We start from the raw sequence: 16,944 nt of genomic DNA, 5'->3' as shown, positions 1-16,944 counted from the left end.
CTTCTTAGAATGCCAGCCATGTCGTTCAAGATACTCCATTCTGCTTCTCCCTCAAGGATACTCCATTCCATTCCTACTGCCCCAGTTAGGCATGCAGTCCCCTCCACCTCTGTGGTCGGCCTTAACTTCAACCTGGTCTCACTAGATTTTTGGTCTTTGGTCCACCTTTGCCATGGCAGGGGCCAGTCTGTCAAAGCGAAGGGTCCTTGAACATAGGCAGAGTGTGCCTCAGCTTCATTGGATACCCATGATTTCTAGTGTTACGAGGGAGAAAAACCCACCTGCTTTCTCCATGCATAGATTTAAAAAACTTCTATTGTGTCTCCTTAACTCACCTTTCTTTAATTGAAAATAGCACCTTGGTGGTTGTCACTGCCTCCTGCAGAAGTGAGTTCCATAGTTTAACTATGCGCTGGGGGGGCTCCGGGGAGAAACATGGCGGCAGCGCTGAGGAGCCTGAAGGGAATGGTTGGCCTGGTGACCGGTGGGGTTTCAGGCCTAGGCCGGGCCACGGCAGAGCGGCTGGTGCAGCAGGGAGGCAGTGCTGTGCTTGTGGATCTGCCCAAGTCCGATGGGGAGAGTGTGGCCAAATCGCTGGGAGAGAGATGCATCTTTGCTCTGGCTGACGTAACATCAGAGTCAGATGTGAAGAAGATGAAGAAGAAGAAGAGTTTGGATTTGATATCCCGCTTTATCACTACCCTAAGGAGTTTCAACTAAGGGACATGGGTGGCGATGTGGGTTAAACTACAGAGCCTAGGACTTGCCGATCAGAAGGTCAGCGGTTCGAGTTTGAAAGCACGTCAAAGTGCAAGTAGATAAATAGGTACCACTCTGGCGGGAAGGCAAACGGCGTTTCTGTGCGCTACTCTGGTTCGCCAGAAGCGGCTTAGTCCTGCTGGCCACATGACCCGGAAGCTGTACGCCGGCTCCCTCGGCCAGTAAAGCGAGATGAGCGCCGCAACCCCAGAGTCGGCCACAACTGGACCTAATGGTCAGGAGTCCCTTTACCATGAGGACTCCCAAAGGGAGGGAGAACCTGGGGCCCTCCAGCTGCAGTTGGACTCTGACTCAGCCCTTGCCAGCATGTCCAATGGTCAGGGATGATGGGAGTTTATTGTTTACTTGCATATATAGTCCACTTTTTTCTCTCTCCAAGGAACTTATGGTGGTATACCTGGTTCTTCCGCTCCTCATTTAATTCCAACAACCAATGTGAGAGGCAGTGACAGGCCCCAGCTCACCCTAGTGAGCGTCACGGCCGGGGAGATTTGAACCCTCGTCTCCCGGATCCTAGAACAACACTAACCACTACAAGCTGCCACATCTGGAGGGCCAGGGGTTTCCCCCACCTCTGCCAACACATCATGGATCTCCTGAAGAGGGTTTATAAATAAATCCACACACCAGTTTCCCTGCTGTTAATACCCCAGGCGCAGAGGCAGACTGAAAAAAGAATGTTTAATCTCAACTCGTCGTTATTATTAGTTGTCTTTTTTTAAAAAATCAAACAAATGAAGGTAGGAGATACACTCAGCCATCATTTTTCAAGTATATAGATATACAGAGATAAATATATGTCGCCATAAAGAGGGAAGAATTTATTACAAGACCACCTAAGGGAAGTTAACATTGCCTGGGAATCAAAGGTTGAAAACCTGAGGGAAATTCTCAGGTAAGGAGAAAGGGGGAGGGGGCAGAAGAAGAAGGAGCAAGTGTTTGAAAATACAAGGCATAAATATTGACTACATTGGTTTTGGATATAAGTAAAACTATCTTGGGATGCAACGGAAGGGGCCTGGCCCACGCCTCAGAGGTACAAAGTCCTTTAAGGTCCAGAGAGATTCTCTCGCGTGCCGAGTTCTGGGGATGAGATGCAATTCCGACCCTCTCGTGCTGCTTCGCTTTTTAGACCCATTTCAAAGGTGGAGGGGGAAAAGGGGGGTGCTGTGGTGTCCACGTTTTCCATCACTTTTCCTGGCCCCCACCCACCTCAGCCGGTCATCTTCACTTCTCAAAATTTTAGGCTGGATCAGGCCAAAGGCCTTAAGTCCAGCTTCCGTTTCCCAGAGGAGCCAGTTATGACATCTCCAAGAACCCCAGAGGCAACAAAAAAAGGCAACAGCCCACTCACCTTGTCTTTCCTCCATTCCCACCCCACCACCCAAAAATATCTGGTCTTCAGCTTCTATTCCTAACCATCATGAGCATTAGCTACAACCAGTTGCCAAAAACCTGCCTGAGTTTTGTAAACTGCTGTACATTTGATCGCACCGTATAAATAAATAGTAATAAATCTGGGGGCTGGAATTGGCTTTTAGTGGCACGTTGTTTGGGGCAGAATAGCTTCCTCCTGCGTAAGCCCAGTCGTTTCAGCCAAATCAGGGCAGCGTCGTATTTTTTAAAAGCAAGAAGTTAACGTTAAGCCTCAGTAGCCAAAAAGTGGAAGTTCTTTGCATATATTTGCATACATGGCAGAAATTTATCCCACTTCTCGGCCACATGACAGGCAGCCGCTAGAAACCCTACGGACTCCCTTTTCTAGCTAATGAGGCTTCTCCAGACTTTGCCCACAAACTTTTAAACCCTTAACACACTTTGCTTTTTGTCACTCAGTTTAGTTTTCTCTTTAAAATGAAAGCTGAATTTGATGCCTCCCCCAAAATGGCGGGTGAAGGAGATTTGCCACGGTCTAGCAAAGGAATTTTAGCTGGACTCCTGTGCACACAGAAGGTCCAGCGTTCAACCTGGCGCCCTCAAAGTCTCGCTGGACTACGGCTCCCACCATCCCTGGCCATTGGACAGTACTACCTGTTAGCTGATGGGAGTTGTAGTTCTGCGGCACCTGGAGGACCAAAAGTTCCCGGGTCCAGGAGTCAATGATGGGGAAGATGTTCTGCCTGGAGAGCTGCTGTTGTTCAGAGCTGGCATTGATGGGTGCGTGGCCCTCCTGATTCCATCGGACTACAACAGCTTGGACTACGACAACTATCATAGAATCACAGAATTGTAGAAGGGACCCCATCTAGTCCAACCGCCCCGCAACACAGGCATCGAAACTAAAGCATCCATGCATGCATGCCTAACTCTGTCTCTCTGAAACTGAATTGGGAATGGCTGGGAAGGCCCAGGACTGGGGCCTGGATGCAGTGGGAGGGAGGGGGAGGGTTAATAAAGCGAGAGGTTCTCCGGTCCAGGAAGCTGCTAAGTTGCCTGCCCTGAATGGGGCCGCACGCTCCCTGAAGTAGCAAGTGTGTGGTTTGGAGTTTTTAAATTCATGTTCTGGTCTGTGTCTTTTTAAACCTGCTGCTCTCTGCTGCTGTCCTTGAATTTTATACATTGCATGCGTGGAAGGCGATACAATTTGGAACGATAATAATACAGTGGTACCTCGGTTTTTGAACGTAATCCGTTCCGGAAGACCGTTCGGCTCCCAAAACGTTTGAAAACAGAGGATCAATGGGCTGGCCGCAAAGTCAATGGGAAGAAATGAAAAACGCGCCTTGGAAGCCGTTCAACTTCCAAGGCGCGTTCAAAAACGGAAGCAATTACTTCTGGGGTTTCGGCGTTCGGGTTCCGAATTGTTTGGCTTCTGAGACGCTCGAAAACCGAGGTTCCGCTGTAATAACAACTCTGGTCGCCCCTGACCATTGAGCCCGGCTGCCTTGGGCTGATCTGGGAGTCCAGCCTCATTTGTTTCCCCTCTCTGTAGTGGAAGACCGACTTATAGCACGACCTGGTACAAGGCAGCTGCCTATAGCAGGGGAAGGTTGCCAAGCGTCCAAAACCAGGCCCGGCCGTTTGCAGTTCGAAGACGCAGCCACCTGGTTTTATCTTCACACGAAGAAAACGCAAGGAGAGCCCACTGGATCTGACCAAGAGGGTCTAAGTCTGGCATCCGGGATCCCAGCCAATCGGATGCTTACAGGAAGCTCCCAAGCAGGATGTTGAAGAAACAGCCCTCCTGTTTTGCTGCCTTGCTAGATGGGTGCAACTCGGAGCCGGCCCCCTACCCCATCCAAAATGTGGGTCATGCCGAAACACCCCACCCACCCCCGGAGAAACCACGCCCCTCACTCGCCCATGTGCATTTTCTTGTGCGCAATGAGGTAGAGGCCCCGCGTGAAGCTCTTCCCGCAGTCCAAGCACTTGTAGGGCTTCTCTCCCCGGTGGGTCCTCTCGTGAGCGGTGAGGTTGGAGCTGCGCCGGAAAGCCTTGCCGCAGTCGGTGCAGCTGTAGGGCTTCTCCCCCGTGTGCGTCCTCTCGTGGACGATGAAGTCCGAGCTCCAGCGGAAGCTCTTGCCGCAGTCGGCGCACTTGTAGGGCTTCTCCCCTGTGTGGGTCCTCATGTGGGTGGTGAGGTTGGAGTTGCGGTTGAAGCTCTTGCCGCAGTCGGCGCACTGGAAGGGCTTCTCGCCCGTGTGGATCTTCTTGTGGCGGATGAAGTGCGAGCGGTGGTCAAAGCTCTTCCGGCAGTCCTGGCACTTGTACAGGCGCTCTTCGGTGTGGATTCTCCGGCGCAGGACCACGCACCGCTTCTGCCGCTGGTTCTCCTGGAAGAGGATCTCGCCCAGGTCCTTGTAGCCCACCCGGCATGGGACGGCCTCCGGCGGGCGCTTGGCCGGGTGCCTCTCCAGCCACGGCTGGTTCTCAGAGGCCTTCCCCAGCTCGTCGTGCTGAGAGAGGCTCCCGCGTGCCTTTGGCGCCAACGCCCCGCCGGGGTTCTCCCGTTCGAGATATTCCCGCTGTTGCAGAAGGACCTCCCTCTCCTGTTCGCTGAGCAATCTGCTCCCCGCTGGAACCAAAGAAAACAGTGGAGATGTAACTGTGGTATAAAGTAATGGATAGACATAGTACAGTGAGGTTAATTGGAGGTCCGTTTTAAATTTCTTTTCTATAAATTTTATAATTGTGTTCAATACCAGGAGTATATATGACGATAATTATATTAATCTTCTTATATCTTATAGTGTGGTGGTTTGTTTGATTTTCCTGTTATTTGTTTGTTTGTATGTTTGTTTGATGCAGGTGGCGCTGTGGGTTAAGCCACAGAGCCTAGGACTTGCCGAACAGAAGGTTGGCGGTTCGGATCCCCACGACGGGGTGAGCTCCTGTTGCTCGGTCCCTGCTCCTGCCAACCTAGCAGTTTGAAAGCATGTCAAAGTGCAAATAGATAAATAGGTACCGCTCTGGCAGGAAGGTAAACAGCGTTTCCGTGCGCTGCTCTGATTCACCAGAAGCGGCTTAGTCATGCTGGCCACATGACCCGGAAGCTGTACGCCGGCTCCCTCGGCCAGTAAAGCGAGATGAGCGCTGCAACCCCAGAGTCGGTCACGACTGGACCTAATGGTCAGGGGTCCCTTTACCTTTACTATCTTGTAGTGTGGTGGTGGTTTGTTTGATTTTTCTGTTATTTGTTTGTTTGATTGTATGTTTGTTTACTCGTATGTATGTCTGTTTTTCATGAACATATTTATTTTAAATTAATAAAGATATATTTACACACAAAAAAAAAGAGTGGAGGGAAACTGCAAAATTATAAATTGGTAAGCCAGTAATTAAGAGTGCCGGACTAAGATCCGGAAGAGCAGGGTTCAAATCCCCGCTCAGCCACGAAGCTCACAGTCCCGGTCTCTCAGCTTAACCCGGTCTTGCGTGGTTGTGGTGGGGGTTAAAGGAATGCAAATGAATTAAAAAATTAAATCACAAGAGTTTGGAGAGGGCCCTTAGATGCCATCTAGTCCGTCCCCCCCGCTCAACTTCAGAATTGCTGCGTAGGATGATGTGGTTTAGGGGTGGAGAATTTGTGGAGAATATGGAGACTACAGTTGATATGAATTGAGCATATGCAGAGGGTACCACATTGGCTCTCTTTGGAGTTATATTCTGCTGCTTTATAATAATAATAATAATTTGCCAATTTATTTTATTTTAAAAAAATAATTTTATTATTTTGGCAAAGTAATAATAATAAATAAGAATTGAAATAAAAATGTTCACCCCACCACTGAGACCATTCCATTGTAACTATCCAACCTCCCAAAATGTCAACTCCTCTTGCGATGGTTTGACCCCTTTCTGTTTTAACAGTAGAAATTCTACAAACACCTTCCCTATCTCCTCAGAATCATTTCTCCTGCGTATTCCCCGTCTTACCTTAATCGCACATATTATCATCAATGGCTATATCCCACACCTCTTTATACCATTCTTCCATTTGATATTCACCTTGCCCCTTCCACTTCCTAGCTATATCAACTTGTGCAGCTGTCAATAAATTTGTGGGCAAGCCCTTCACAGCCTGCGAACCTTACCAATTTAATTAAGAAAGGAAGGGAATGATCAAACAGACGAGGTCTCTCCTTGTTGCCTTTCCACTGGCAAGAGAAGACTGTTGTAGCCCAACAGGCTTTTGCAGACTGACCAAATTTTTCAATTGAATGGGCTTTTTAAATAGCACTGTGCTGTTTTTATCTATAAATAAAAAATAGATCCGTTTTTATCTTGCTTTAATTCTATTGTAGTGGCTGGGGAAACCCAGCCAGATGGGCAGGGAATAAATAATAAATTGTTGTTGTTGTTGTTTAATTGCTGTTCAGCAATTCTCTGAACAGATACCTTTTTAGCCTTCTGCATTTTAATGCCCTTGCTGCCCAGTCCATCCCCCTATGTCCTTTTTGCTACCCCACCTGGAACAAAGAAACAAGCCGGGCGCCCCCATTCTTACCTTGTTTCCGAGAAGCTCCCAGGCAAACTTGCTGCACCCTTGGGAAATTCACCGTCACTTCTTCAAAGGAATCTAGAACCTGCCAACAAGGGTCCTGGTTAAAATTGAAGCACAAAGAGATTTGGACAAACCCAGCCACCTTCGCCCGAGAAACAGACCTGCTTGTAGGGGACCTCAGGCCCTCTGGGTACTGAACTATAACTCCCAGCAACCCCAACCAAGGTTACAGTCACTATTTGGGGGCAAGACAGCTCTAAAGTCTTACTTTTCAAATGATGGACTGACTGCGATTTTCTGGCTAGTTTAGGCTAGCTTAGCTTTGAGCTAGGTTAAGGACTTTGAGAACTTAAAAGAAGGAAAGTCACTTGAGCCAAGGACAGCACAACTAGGGCCAGGGCCTTTTCAGTACTGGCCCCAACTTGGTGGAACGCTCTGTCACAAGAGACCAGGGCCCTGCGGGACTTGACATCTTTCCGTAAGGCCTGGAAGACAAGAGCTGTTCTGCCTGGCCTTTGGTTTGGACTCAGTCTGACCCTCAGTCTACGGGCTACTTTTAAAATGAGGCCACATTTTAAATTGCATTTTAACCTGTATTTTAAATTGTTCCCCCCCCCATTATGTTTTTATTGTAATTTTACTGGTGTTAGCCACCCTGAGCCCGGTGGGCGGGGTATAAATAAATTTATTATTATTATTATTATTATTATTATTATTATTATTATTATTATTATTATTATTAATATTGGCCTCTTCTGACCTCTTTTTCTGATTTCAAATTTTTATTTGTACTTTTCAGATTTATACATTTCACCGATTTTACAATCATTTTGACATTTCAAAAATTGACTTCCATCCCCCTCTTTCTGCAGTTCCTTAAATTTATGTCTAATGGTCAGGGCGCAGCCTGACTCCCTCCTCTGGCAACCTGCATAGAATTTTGCTTAACGGTTGCCATCAATTTGATTTTAATTAATTTTTATAATGAAATGTTTTTAGAATTATTGGATTATTTGATTGTTTGATTATTTGATTGTTGTTAGCCGCCCTGAGCCCGGCTTCGGCTGGGGAGGGCGGGATATAAATAAAATATTATTATTATTATTATTATTATTAATAATAATAATAATAATAATAATAATAATAATAATAATATCTTCTGCATATCCTAATTGACTTAATCCTCTTTTTCTTAATGCTGACTGCTCCTGCTCAGGCTGCACAGAAAAAGCATTTTGGTTCCTGAAACTCACTCTGATTGTGCAAATAAAATAGATAGAATTCTCCAGGATGTGTTGCTAGTGGGTGAAAACATTCCAGATTAAATGATCCCCAGGCATGCAATCGGTCACAAATGGTCAATGGGGAAGTGCAAAATGCGCTTGGCGCCTGGCTAATTTCAAACACTGCTTGGGGGACCTTTAGAGCACCAGGTGCTCTTGAACTAGAACTCCCATCATCCCTGGGTGTTGCACATGTTTGCTGGAATGGATCATATGTATGACCCCCCAACCTCTGCTTAATAACCTCCAAGGAAGGAGAGTCCACAACCTCGTGAGGGAGACCATTCCACTATCAAACAGCTTACTGTCTCAGCTACATCTCCCAGGATTCTTTGGGAGGGAAGCCATGATTGTTTAAAGTGGTATCACAGTGCATTAAACATATGGTTAGATTACTGCAATGTGTTATACATAGGGCTGCCTCTGAAGACGGTTCGGAAACTTCAGCTAGTGCAGAATTCAGGGACCAGGTTCCTCACCTCAGCAAGACGGTTTGAGCATATTACACCAATCCTGGTCTGACTGCACTGGCTACCAATTAGTTTCCGGGCCCAATTCAAAGTGCTGGTTTTGACCTATATAAAGCCTTAAAAGGCTCAGGACCGCAATACCTCAAGAGCGGCCTCTTTCCATATAAACCTACCCGGATCCTGAGATATCTTCTGAGGCCCTCCTTCGTGTGCCTCCTCCTTGAGAGGTACCGGTGGGTGGCAAGGCAAGAACAGGGACTTTTCTGCAGTGGCTCCCTGTCTGTGGCATGCTCTCCCCAGGGAAGTTCCCCTGGCACCTTCATTACACACCTTTAGGCACCAGGCAAAAACATTCCTTTTTAACCAGGCCTTTGGTTGACCTGATTGACATCCTATTTAAAATGTGGCCCTTTTGGGGGGGGGTGCTATTGGGTTAATTGTTTTTATTTTAATTATATATATTGAGATCTTTTCTGTGAACTGCCCTGAGACCTCTGGGGATAAAGCGGTAAAGGTAAAGGGACCCCTGACCGTTAGGTCAAGTCGTGGCCGACTCTGGGGTTGCGGCGCTCATCTTGCTTTATTGGCCGAGGGAGCCGGCGTACAGCTTCTGGGTCATGTGGCCAGCATGACTAAGCCGCTTCTGGTGAACCAGAGCCGTTTACCTTCCCGCCAGAGTGGTACCTATTTATCTACTTGCACTTTGATGTGCTTTCGAACTGCTAAGTTGGCAGGAGCAGGGACCGAGCAACGGGAGCTCATCCCATCACGGGGATTCGAACCGCCAACCTTCTGATCGGCAAGTCCTAGGCTCTGTGTTTTAACCCACAGTGCCACCTGCGTCCCAGCCATAGAGCGGTACATAAATTCAATAAATAAATAAATATGGCCTGAATGTGACCCAAGGAGGGATTTTTTCATTTCCTCCCCACTTTTCCTCTCACCAGCTGTTGGGGTCTCTCTGCCTCCTGCTGCCTCAGCAGGAAACCCTCGGCCAGGGCCACCGCCTGGGCGCAGGTCTCCGGCCCGCGCTCCCTGACGCAGCCTTGGATCTCCGACGGCAGGATGGCCAGGAACTGCTCCAGGACCAGTGCCTCCAGGATCTGCTCCTTCGTGTGCCTCTCCGGCTTCAGCCACTGGTGGCACAGCTCTCGGAGCCGCCCACAGACGTCCCGCGGCCCCTCGGCCTCCCGGTAGCTGAAGTGCCGGAACCGGTGGCGCTGGGCTTCAGCGCTGGCCGCATCCTCTTCCAGGACCTCTTCCTTGACCTTCCAGCCGCCGCCCCGCACGAAGCCCTGTGGGGCCGCCCCACCCGAGGCCGGGAAGCCCTTGGGGTCCTTGAAGGCCACCAGCTCCGGCAGCGGCGGACTCCCCCACCCGGCGTGAGGGGACTGGACCACCTTCAGGAACTCTTGCCACTGGGCTTCCCAGCGCTGGGCCAAGCCCTCGTCCGGCTCCTGTTTGATCTGCTGCGGCGTCACCCGCCTCGGGAACTCCCGGGCGCCACCGGCCGGTGCCGAACGAGGGCCTCTCCTCGCCCCCTCGGCTGGCTTGGCACCGCAGGCCAGGCTCTTCTCCTCCATTTTCACCCGGGGCTCTCGAGCAGCCTGGAGGCGCAGGGCTGGCGGCGCACCCCCTTCTTTCGGAACGGCTTTCTTGCAGGCCATCGGTAGGGGCCTTATCCCATCTCAGGCCTGCCTGAGCTCCAGTGGCGGCCGTCGGCCTGGAGGGACACCGCTGAGGGAGAGAGAGGAAGGTTCCTCGGCTCCGTCGTTCGTTCCGTGATCCTGGCGCGTGTGGGGCGACAGAGACGCTGCCGTTTGGTTAAGGGATCCTGCAGCCAGCGGTCATTTGCAAGTGGTCCTGATGCGTAGAGCTCGCTGCCCTGTGGATACAAAGCACAACATTGTAGCGGGGGGAGAGAAAAGAAAGAATGGAGGAGATAATGAATTGGGGAAAAATGTTTAATTTTTTATTTATTTTTAAATTTTTATACCGCTTTATATTTTTAATAAACATCTCAAAGCGGTTTACAGCATATTTAAATCAACAAATCAATAAAACATTAAGATAACCTTTGTAAAAACAAACAAACTAGAAGCCTATTTGTAGACCTCAGCCCAGTATACCTGAAGGAGCGTCTCCACTCCCATCTTTCTGCCCGGACACTGAGATCCAGCGCCAAGGGCCTTCTCGGTAGTGGCACCCGCCCTGTGGAACGCCCTCCCACCAGATGTCAAAGAGAAAACCAACTACCAGACTTTTAGAAGACATCTGAAGGCAGCCCTGTTTAGGGAAGCTTTTAATGTTTAATAGACTATTGTATTTTAATATTCTGTTGAAAGCTGTTCAGAATGGCTGGGGAAACCCAGCCAGATAGGCGGGGTATGTATGTATGTATGTACCGTATTTTTCGCACTATAGGACGCACTTTTCCCCCTCCAAAAATGAAGGGGAAATGTGTGTGCGTCCTATGGTGCGAATGCAGGCTTTCGCTGAAGCCTGGAGAGCGAGAGGGGTCGGTGCGCACCGACCCCTCTAGCTCTCCAGGCTTCAGGAGAGCCCCACCGCCAGCCCCACAAGCTCGGGGGACAGCGGGGAGGCGGAACGCCGCCATCCCGCTGTCCCCCGACTTGGTTACTAGGCTGGCGGGGGGGAGAAGCCTGCTCCTCCCCTCGCCAGCCCCGCAAACTCGGGGGACAGCGGGAGAGGCGCAGCGCGCCCTTCCCGCTGTCCCCCAACTTGGCTAGAAGGCTGGCGGGGGGGGGGGGGAGAAGCCTGCTCCTCCCCGTTGCCAGCCCCGCAAACTCGGGAGACAGCGGGAGAGGCGCAGCGCGCCCTTCCTGCTGTCCCCCGACTTGGCTAGAAGGCTGGCGACGGGGAGAAGCCTGCTCCTCCCCGTCGCCAGCCCCGCAAACTCGGGGGACAGCGGGAGAGGCGCTGCGCCTCTCCCGCTGTCCCCCGACATGGTTTGGAGGCTGGCGGAGGGCTTCCTCCTCCCCCAGCCCCGCAAGCTCCCAGAGCGATGCCAAAGCTGCGCGCAGCTTCGACATGGCTCTGGGTCCCGTTCTGGGGGAGGGGGAAGCTCGGGCTTCCCCCGCCCCAGCCCCGCGCCTGGCGGGGGGGGAATAAATTTTTTTCCCTTTATTTCCCCCCCCCCCCCAAATCTAGGTGCGTCCTATGGACCGGTGCGTCCTATAGTGCGAAAAATACGGTATGTATGTATGTATGTATGTATGTATGTATAAATAAATAACATCATAACATAACATAACATAACATAACACAACATAACATAACATAAAACATAAAATAAATTATTATTACATAGGTACCAATATCCCAAAGGAACAGAAAAGACTTTTAATGCCACACGGATGCTACTAGCTCAGAGATGGAAAGAAGACAAAGCCCCAACCAGAGAGTAATGGCAAACAAAGCTGATAGATTATGCCAAAATCGCATTAGCTTGACTGGAAAGCTCAGGAACCAAGAAGACAAGAACTTTAAAAAAGAATGGGAGAAATTTATAACTTATCTAGGAGACCACTGTATCCAGATGAAAACATTAGCTAGATTCTAATAACACTTGTAGCAAACATCATGGACATTATGGAGAGATAGAAAATGTGGATTATGAAATGATATGCAGTTGAGAAGGTGGACAATAAGACCTATGAAAGGGAAGAACAAAAAATCCGGAAGTCCAGCTTTTCTGGGTCATGTGACTAGAATGACTAACCGCTTTTGGCGCAATGGGACAGCGTGACGGAAACCAGATCACACGGAAACGCTGTTTACCTTCCCGCAGGAGCTGTACCTATTTATCTACTTGCGCTGGTGTGCTTTCGAACTGCTAGGTTGGCAGGAGCAGGGACCGAGCAACGGGAGCTCACTCCGCCATGGGGATTCGAACCGCCGACCTTCTGATCGGCAAGCCCAAGAGGCTCAGTGATTTAGACCACAGTGTCACCCGCATTTCTAAGAAGCCCATATATGGTACCTTGAGCTCCTTGGAGAAAAAGGCAGGATATAAATTAAACAAATAAATACACAACCACACCGCAAACTGCACTTAATAACTTCTCACTGATTCCCCACCTCCCCAGCAATTAGCTACAAAAAAAGCATTTTAACATTTTCCAAGACTTTTGGAGTGGGGGAGCTGATTTTTCCAGGAGGTGCAGCAACACGTATTTAAAGCACTCACTATGGTACCGCTTTAAATGTTTGTGGCTTCCCCAAAGAATTCTGGGAGCTGTAGTTTGCCAAGATGCTGTGAGGGGAGACCCTCGATTTCCCTCAGAGAACTACAATTCCCAGAGTCCCTTGTGAGAAGGGACTGTTAAACCACCCTGGCAATGTGGGGAATAGGGGGTCTCCTACCAACTCCCTTAACAAACTACAGTTCCCAGAATTCTTTGGGGGAAGAAGCCATATCTGTCTAAAGTGGCACAGTAGCTCAGTTGGTAGAGAATGAGACTAGTAATTTCAGGGTCATGGGTTCGACTCCTACACTGAGCAAAAGATTCCTCCATCGCAGGGGGTTGGACTAGATGACCGTCATGTTCCCTTCCAACTCTACGATAATCTATGAATGGTTAAACTCACTGACAGGGCTTTTAATGGGTGGTGTGAATGTGTCACACTACTTCCACGACTTTTTTCTGTTTTCAAGGCCAGGCCAGGCCAGGGACATCCGCAATTTTTATCTGTAGGTTGCTTTGAGTCCTTGTCCGGGGGAAAAGGTGGAGCAAAAATAAATATATAAAAATAAAACACCTGTCTTTCTATCTACTACGAGGCACAGCCTTGTTCATGCCTATCTGATTGGTAGGAGGGAAGGAAGAGTTCTCTCAGGAACGCCATGCAAGGCTCAGCCTGTGTGTCTGTGGGCACCAGGTTGACGACCCCAGACTGAGATCAGGAAGCTGCCTTACACTGAGTCAAACCGTAGGTCCACCTACCGCGGAACTGATAGAGTTGGCTCAGTCGGCAGAACATGAGACTCTGAATCTCAGGGACGTGGGTTCAAGACCCACACAGGGCAAAAGATTCCAGCATTGAAGAGGGTTGGACTAGATGACCCTCGGGTCCCTTCCAACTTTATGATTCTACATCTACACTGGCTGGCAACAGCTCTTGCAGCGCTCAGGCAGGGGGTCTCTCCCATCCCTGGAGAAGCCAGTAGGGATCAAACCCACGACCTTCTGCATGAGCTATGGCAATAAAAAGCCAAAGTACCCGTCCATCTAACTCAGTACTGTCTGCACTGACTGGCAGCAGCTCTCCAGGGTTTCAGGAAAGGGTAGCCTCCCAAAAATATGGTCTGAAGCTCAACATCAAAAAAACGAAGATCATGGCCACTGGTCCCATCACCTCCTGGCAAATAGATGGGGAAGAAATGGAGGCAGTGAGAGATTTTACTTTCTTGGGCTCCATGATCACTGCAGATGGGGACAGCAGTCACGAAATTAAAAGACGCCTGCTCCTTGGGAGAAAGGCGATGGCAAACCTAGACAACATCTTAAAAAGCAGAGACATCACCTTGCCAACAAAGGCCCGTATAGTGAAAGCCATGGTTTTCCCAGTAGTGATGTATGGAAGTGACAGCTGGACCATAAAGAAGGCTGATCGCCGAAGAATTGATGCTTCTGAGTTCTGGTGCTGGAGGAGACTCTTGAGAGTCCCATGGACTGCAAGAAGATCAAACCTCTCCATTCTGAAGGAAATCAGCCCGGAGTGCTCACTGGAAGGACAGATTGTGAAGCTGAGGCTCCAATACTTTGGCCACCTCATGAGAAGAGAAGACTCCCTGGAAAAGACCCTGATGTTGGGAAAGATGGAGGGCACAAGGAGAAGGGGACGACAGAGGACGAGATGGTTGGATAGTGTTCTCAAAGCTACAAACATGAGTTTGACCAAACTGCGGGAGGCAGTGGAAGACAGAAGTGCCTGGCGTGCTCTGGTCCAGGGGGTCATGAAGAGTTGGACATGACTAAACGACTGAACAACAACAAACCTCACAACTGGGATTGAACCCAAGTCCTTCTGCGTGCCAAGCAAGTGCTCTATCTCTTTCCTTAAAGGCAGAGTGAAGATTCCAGTCCTCAGGGTCCTAATTGAAAAGCTGTTTAAATGGGAAGCTGCCGTAAACAGAGTCATAGAATCACGGCATTGCAGAATTGGATCCCGGGGGTGATCTGGTCCAGCCCCCTGCAATGCAATAATCTTTTGCCCAACGGTGAGGCTCAAACTTACGGCCCTGAGATGGCAGAGTCTCCTGCTCTATCGACTGACCCGCCAGGCTGCCCAACTCAGCATCGCCTACCCTGTTCGGCAGCAGCTCTCGGGAAAGGATTATTCCCAGCCCTAAATGAGGATGCTTGAGGCCTTCTGAATTCAGAGCAGCTGCCCTGAGCGACAGCGGACCTTCCTCACCCCCTTGCTCGGCTCCCTCCCTCTCCCTTGCATTGCACAAAGATGAACGGAAAAAAAAAAATAATAGTAATATTTGCATTTATTTTTTTACTCACTTCAGCAGCCCCAGCCTCTGAGCTTCTCAGGCGCCTTCAATGCAACCACCCCAGAACTGCCGCTTGGAGGAATTAAAAGAGGGAGATGAAGCTACTTTGTGCAAAAGGTTGGGAAGGAATGGAGGGTGAAGGCGGAACAGGAAAGGAAGGGACTCCCTGGTCTTTCTTTTTTTTTTTTTTGCATTTCTCCCTCCTCCCAGATGTCTGGGGCCTCTCTAGCAGCTGTCACCGGATCTATTGGGTTAACCCTTCTTGGGTAAATTCAAACCTGCAGATCCAAGAGAAGCAGGAGGGGCTCTTGAAACGCCTGCAGCTGCCGCCTCAGTAGACCAGGTTGTTATCTGGCAGGTCTAGTACGAAGCAGGCAGAAATTCAACAGGTGCAGCTTTTTTAAAAAAAAAAAAATCCGCTTGTGTCTCCTCCTAAAAATACCTGGAAGAGAGAACATCAACAATTAAAAGCAATTCCATGTTGCAGACTTGCATTCCTTTTTCAGAGTGCTGTGTTCTCCAGAAGAAGAAGTAAATGAAGACATTTTTTGTTCCTTCCCCTTTCTGCATTATTTTCATTTTCTTCGCTACAGGCAACAAAAGTAACAAAAGGAAAGAAAATGAAATATTTAAGCCGCAAAGCATCGCACGCTGGAAGGAAGAAAAGTGCAGAGATGCAGCACAGCTCTAAAAGGATAATAATAGCCTCTAAAGGGAGAGGTTCCCTTTGCAACTAATAAAGATTAATATAGATAAAAGTATTCTCCAGTTGTGAGTTCCCTCACAGGTTCCGTATAGTCTTAAATGAGCCAGATATTTGCATGTTGGCAAAAATTTGACCATACGCCTCAATATTTGTACAGTATTTTATTGTAGTATGAAAAAGATTTAATAAAATCGGGGGTGGGGGATAAATAAAATCATGCCATATGTCAAAAAAGCAAAAATCCCTCCAGGTCATTCAAGCTCTGCTCCTTAGACAAATTTTGTTTCTTTCTTTCCACAAGCTTCTCCAACTGGATGAAAGTCTCTTGCCTTTGATGTTCATTATTTGAATGGTTTTGAAACCTATTTTCAGGTGTGTGTTTTTTAAAAAAACTGCTTTTAAAAATATTTCTATGTCTAAATCGCTTTGAGGTATTTTTGTCAAAGGCCATTAATAAATGAAGAAATGTAGAAACAACTCCTGATGTAAATACAATGCCATATATACAACAATTACTAACAATTCCGTTTGGCAGAACAATGTCAAACTGAGCACAGGTACAGACTAGGATCGTAAAGTACGATACAATAGTCTTTATTGTCCCATCAGAACAACGAAATTGAAAAAATCTACATCAGACATTCAAAACCCCTGTGATCCTTGGAGGAAGGGCAGCATATAAATTTAACAATCAATCAATCAATAAAATCCGTATTGCCAGTAGGCATACAGAAATACCCTGTTTACCTGGATAACTGGAACACTTAAAAAAAAAAGTCAATTAAGGCTGCAGGCTTTACCTGGGAGTAAGTCCCATTAAACTCACTGGGGCTTACTTCTGGGTTGACACGTACAGAAGCAATGAATCAATGAAAGAATTCAATTCTAAATTTAATTTACTTATTAAAAATTATGTTTGGTTGTCTGCTGCTGAGCACATTTTTTAGATCAGCTTTCCAATAAACACATGTACAAAAGGCACCTAGGACTTTACAGAGTAAGGCTTTGGTGCCGAATAACTTAAGCCGCAATCCTTGGCTGCCTGCATACACTATATAAAGTACTTGATTTCCCTCAAAGAATTCTGGTCTCTGTAGTTTACCTCTCAACAGAGTTTACAGTTCCAGCACCCTTAACAAACTACAGTTCCCAGGATTGTTTGTGGGCTTAAAATGTGCTTTAAAGCTGTGTTACGCATTATAGATCTGAAACACATTTGGAGCACATTCTTTCCC

General features: G+C 48.3%; 1 protein-coding gene across 2 annotated transcripts; it reads right to left on the bottom strand.

The window, feature by feature from the left end:
• Nucleotides 1–1,447: 1,447 nt before the first annotated feature.
• Nucleotides 1,448–15,249, bottom strand: LOC128409249 (zinc finger and SCAN domain-containing protein 31-like). Of its 2 annotated transcripts, none has more exons than XM_053379572.1 (4): nucleotides 15,014–15,249; nucleotides 9,422–10,362; nucleotides 6,728–6,806; nucleotides 1,448–4,825 (listed from the first exon to the last, which is right to left on the bottom strand). In XM_053379572.1, exons 2-4 carry the CDS (start codon nucleotides 10,142–10,144, stop codon nucleotides 4,074–4,076), a joined length of 1,554 nt encoding a protein of 517 aa, XP_053235547.1. In that variant the 5' UTR covers nucleotides 10,145–10,362; nucleotides 15,014–15,249; the 3' UTR covers nucleotides 1,448–4,073. The 2 variants fall into 2 exon arrangements, with proteins under 2 accessions (XP_053235547.1, XP_053235548.1); XM_053379573.1 differs by having other exon boundaries at nucleotides 1,448–4,795; nucleotides 15,014–15,244.
• Between the last annotated feature and the right edge of the window lie 1,695 nt (nucleotides 15,250–16,944).

The sequence above is a fragment of the Podarcis raffonei genome, chromosome 2 (assembly GCF_027172205.1).
Source record: "Podarcis raffonei isolate rPodRaf1 chromosome 2, rPodRaf1.pri, whole genome shotgun sequence".
In the NCBI taxonomy this organism is placed as follows: Eukaryota; Metazoa; Chordata; class Lepidosauria; order Squamata; family Lacertidae; genus Podarcis; species Podarcis raffonei.
Note: the sequence above shows the minus strand (reverse complement) of the source record. Positions and strands in the feature narration are given on the sequence as shown.

What these genes read in the sequence shown, in the direction of transcription:
- LOC128409249 (XM_053379572.1), bottom strand. Translation starts at nt 10,144, where the DNA reads ATGGCCTGCAAGAAAGCCGTTCCGAAAGAAGGGGGTGCGCCGCCAGCC. An exon ending in CAGAGAGACCCCAACAGCTG is followed by an intron (nt 6,807 to 9,421) that starts GTGAGAGGAAAA and finishes CCTTGTTGGCAG; the next exon opens with GTTCTAGATTCCTTTGAAGA. An exon ending in GGGAGCTTCTCGGAAACAAG is followed by an intron (nt 4,826 to 6,727) that starts GTAAGAATGGGG and finishes TTTATACCACAG; the next exon opens with TTACATCTCCACTGTTTTCT.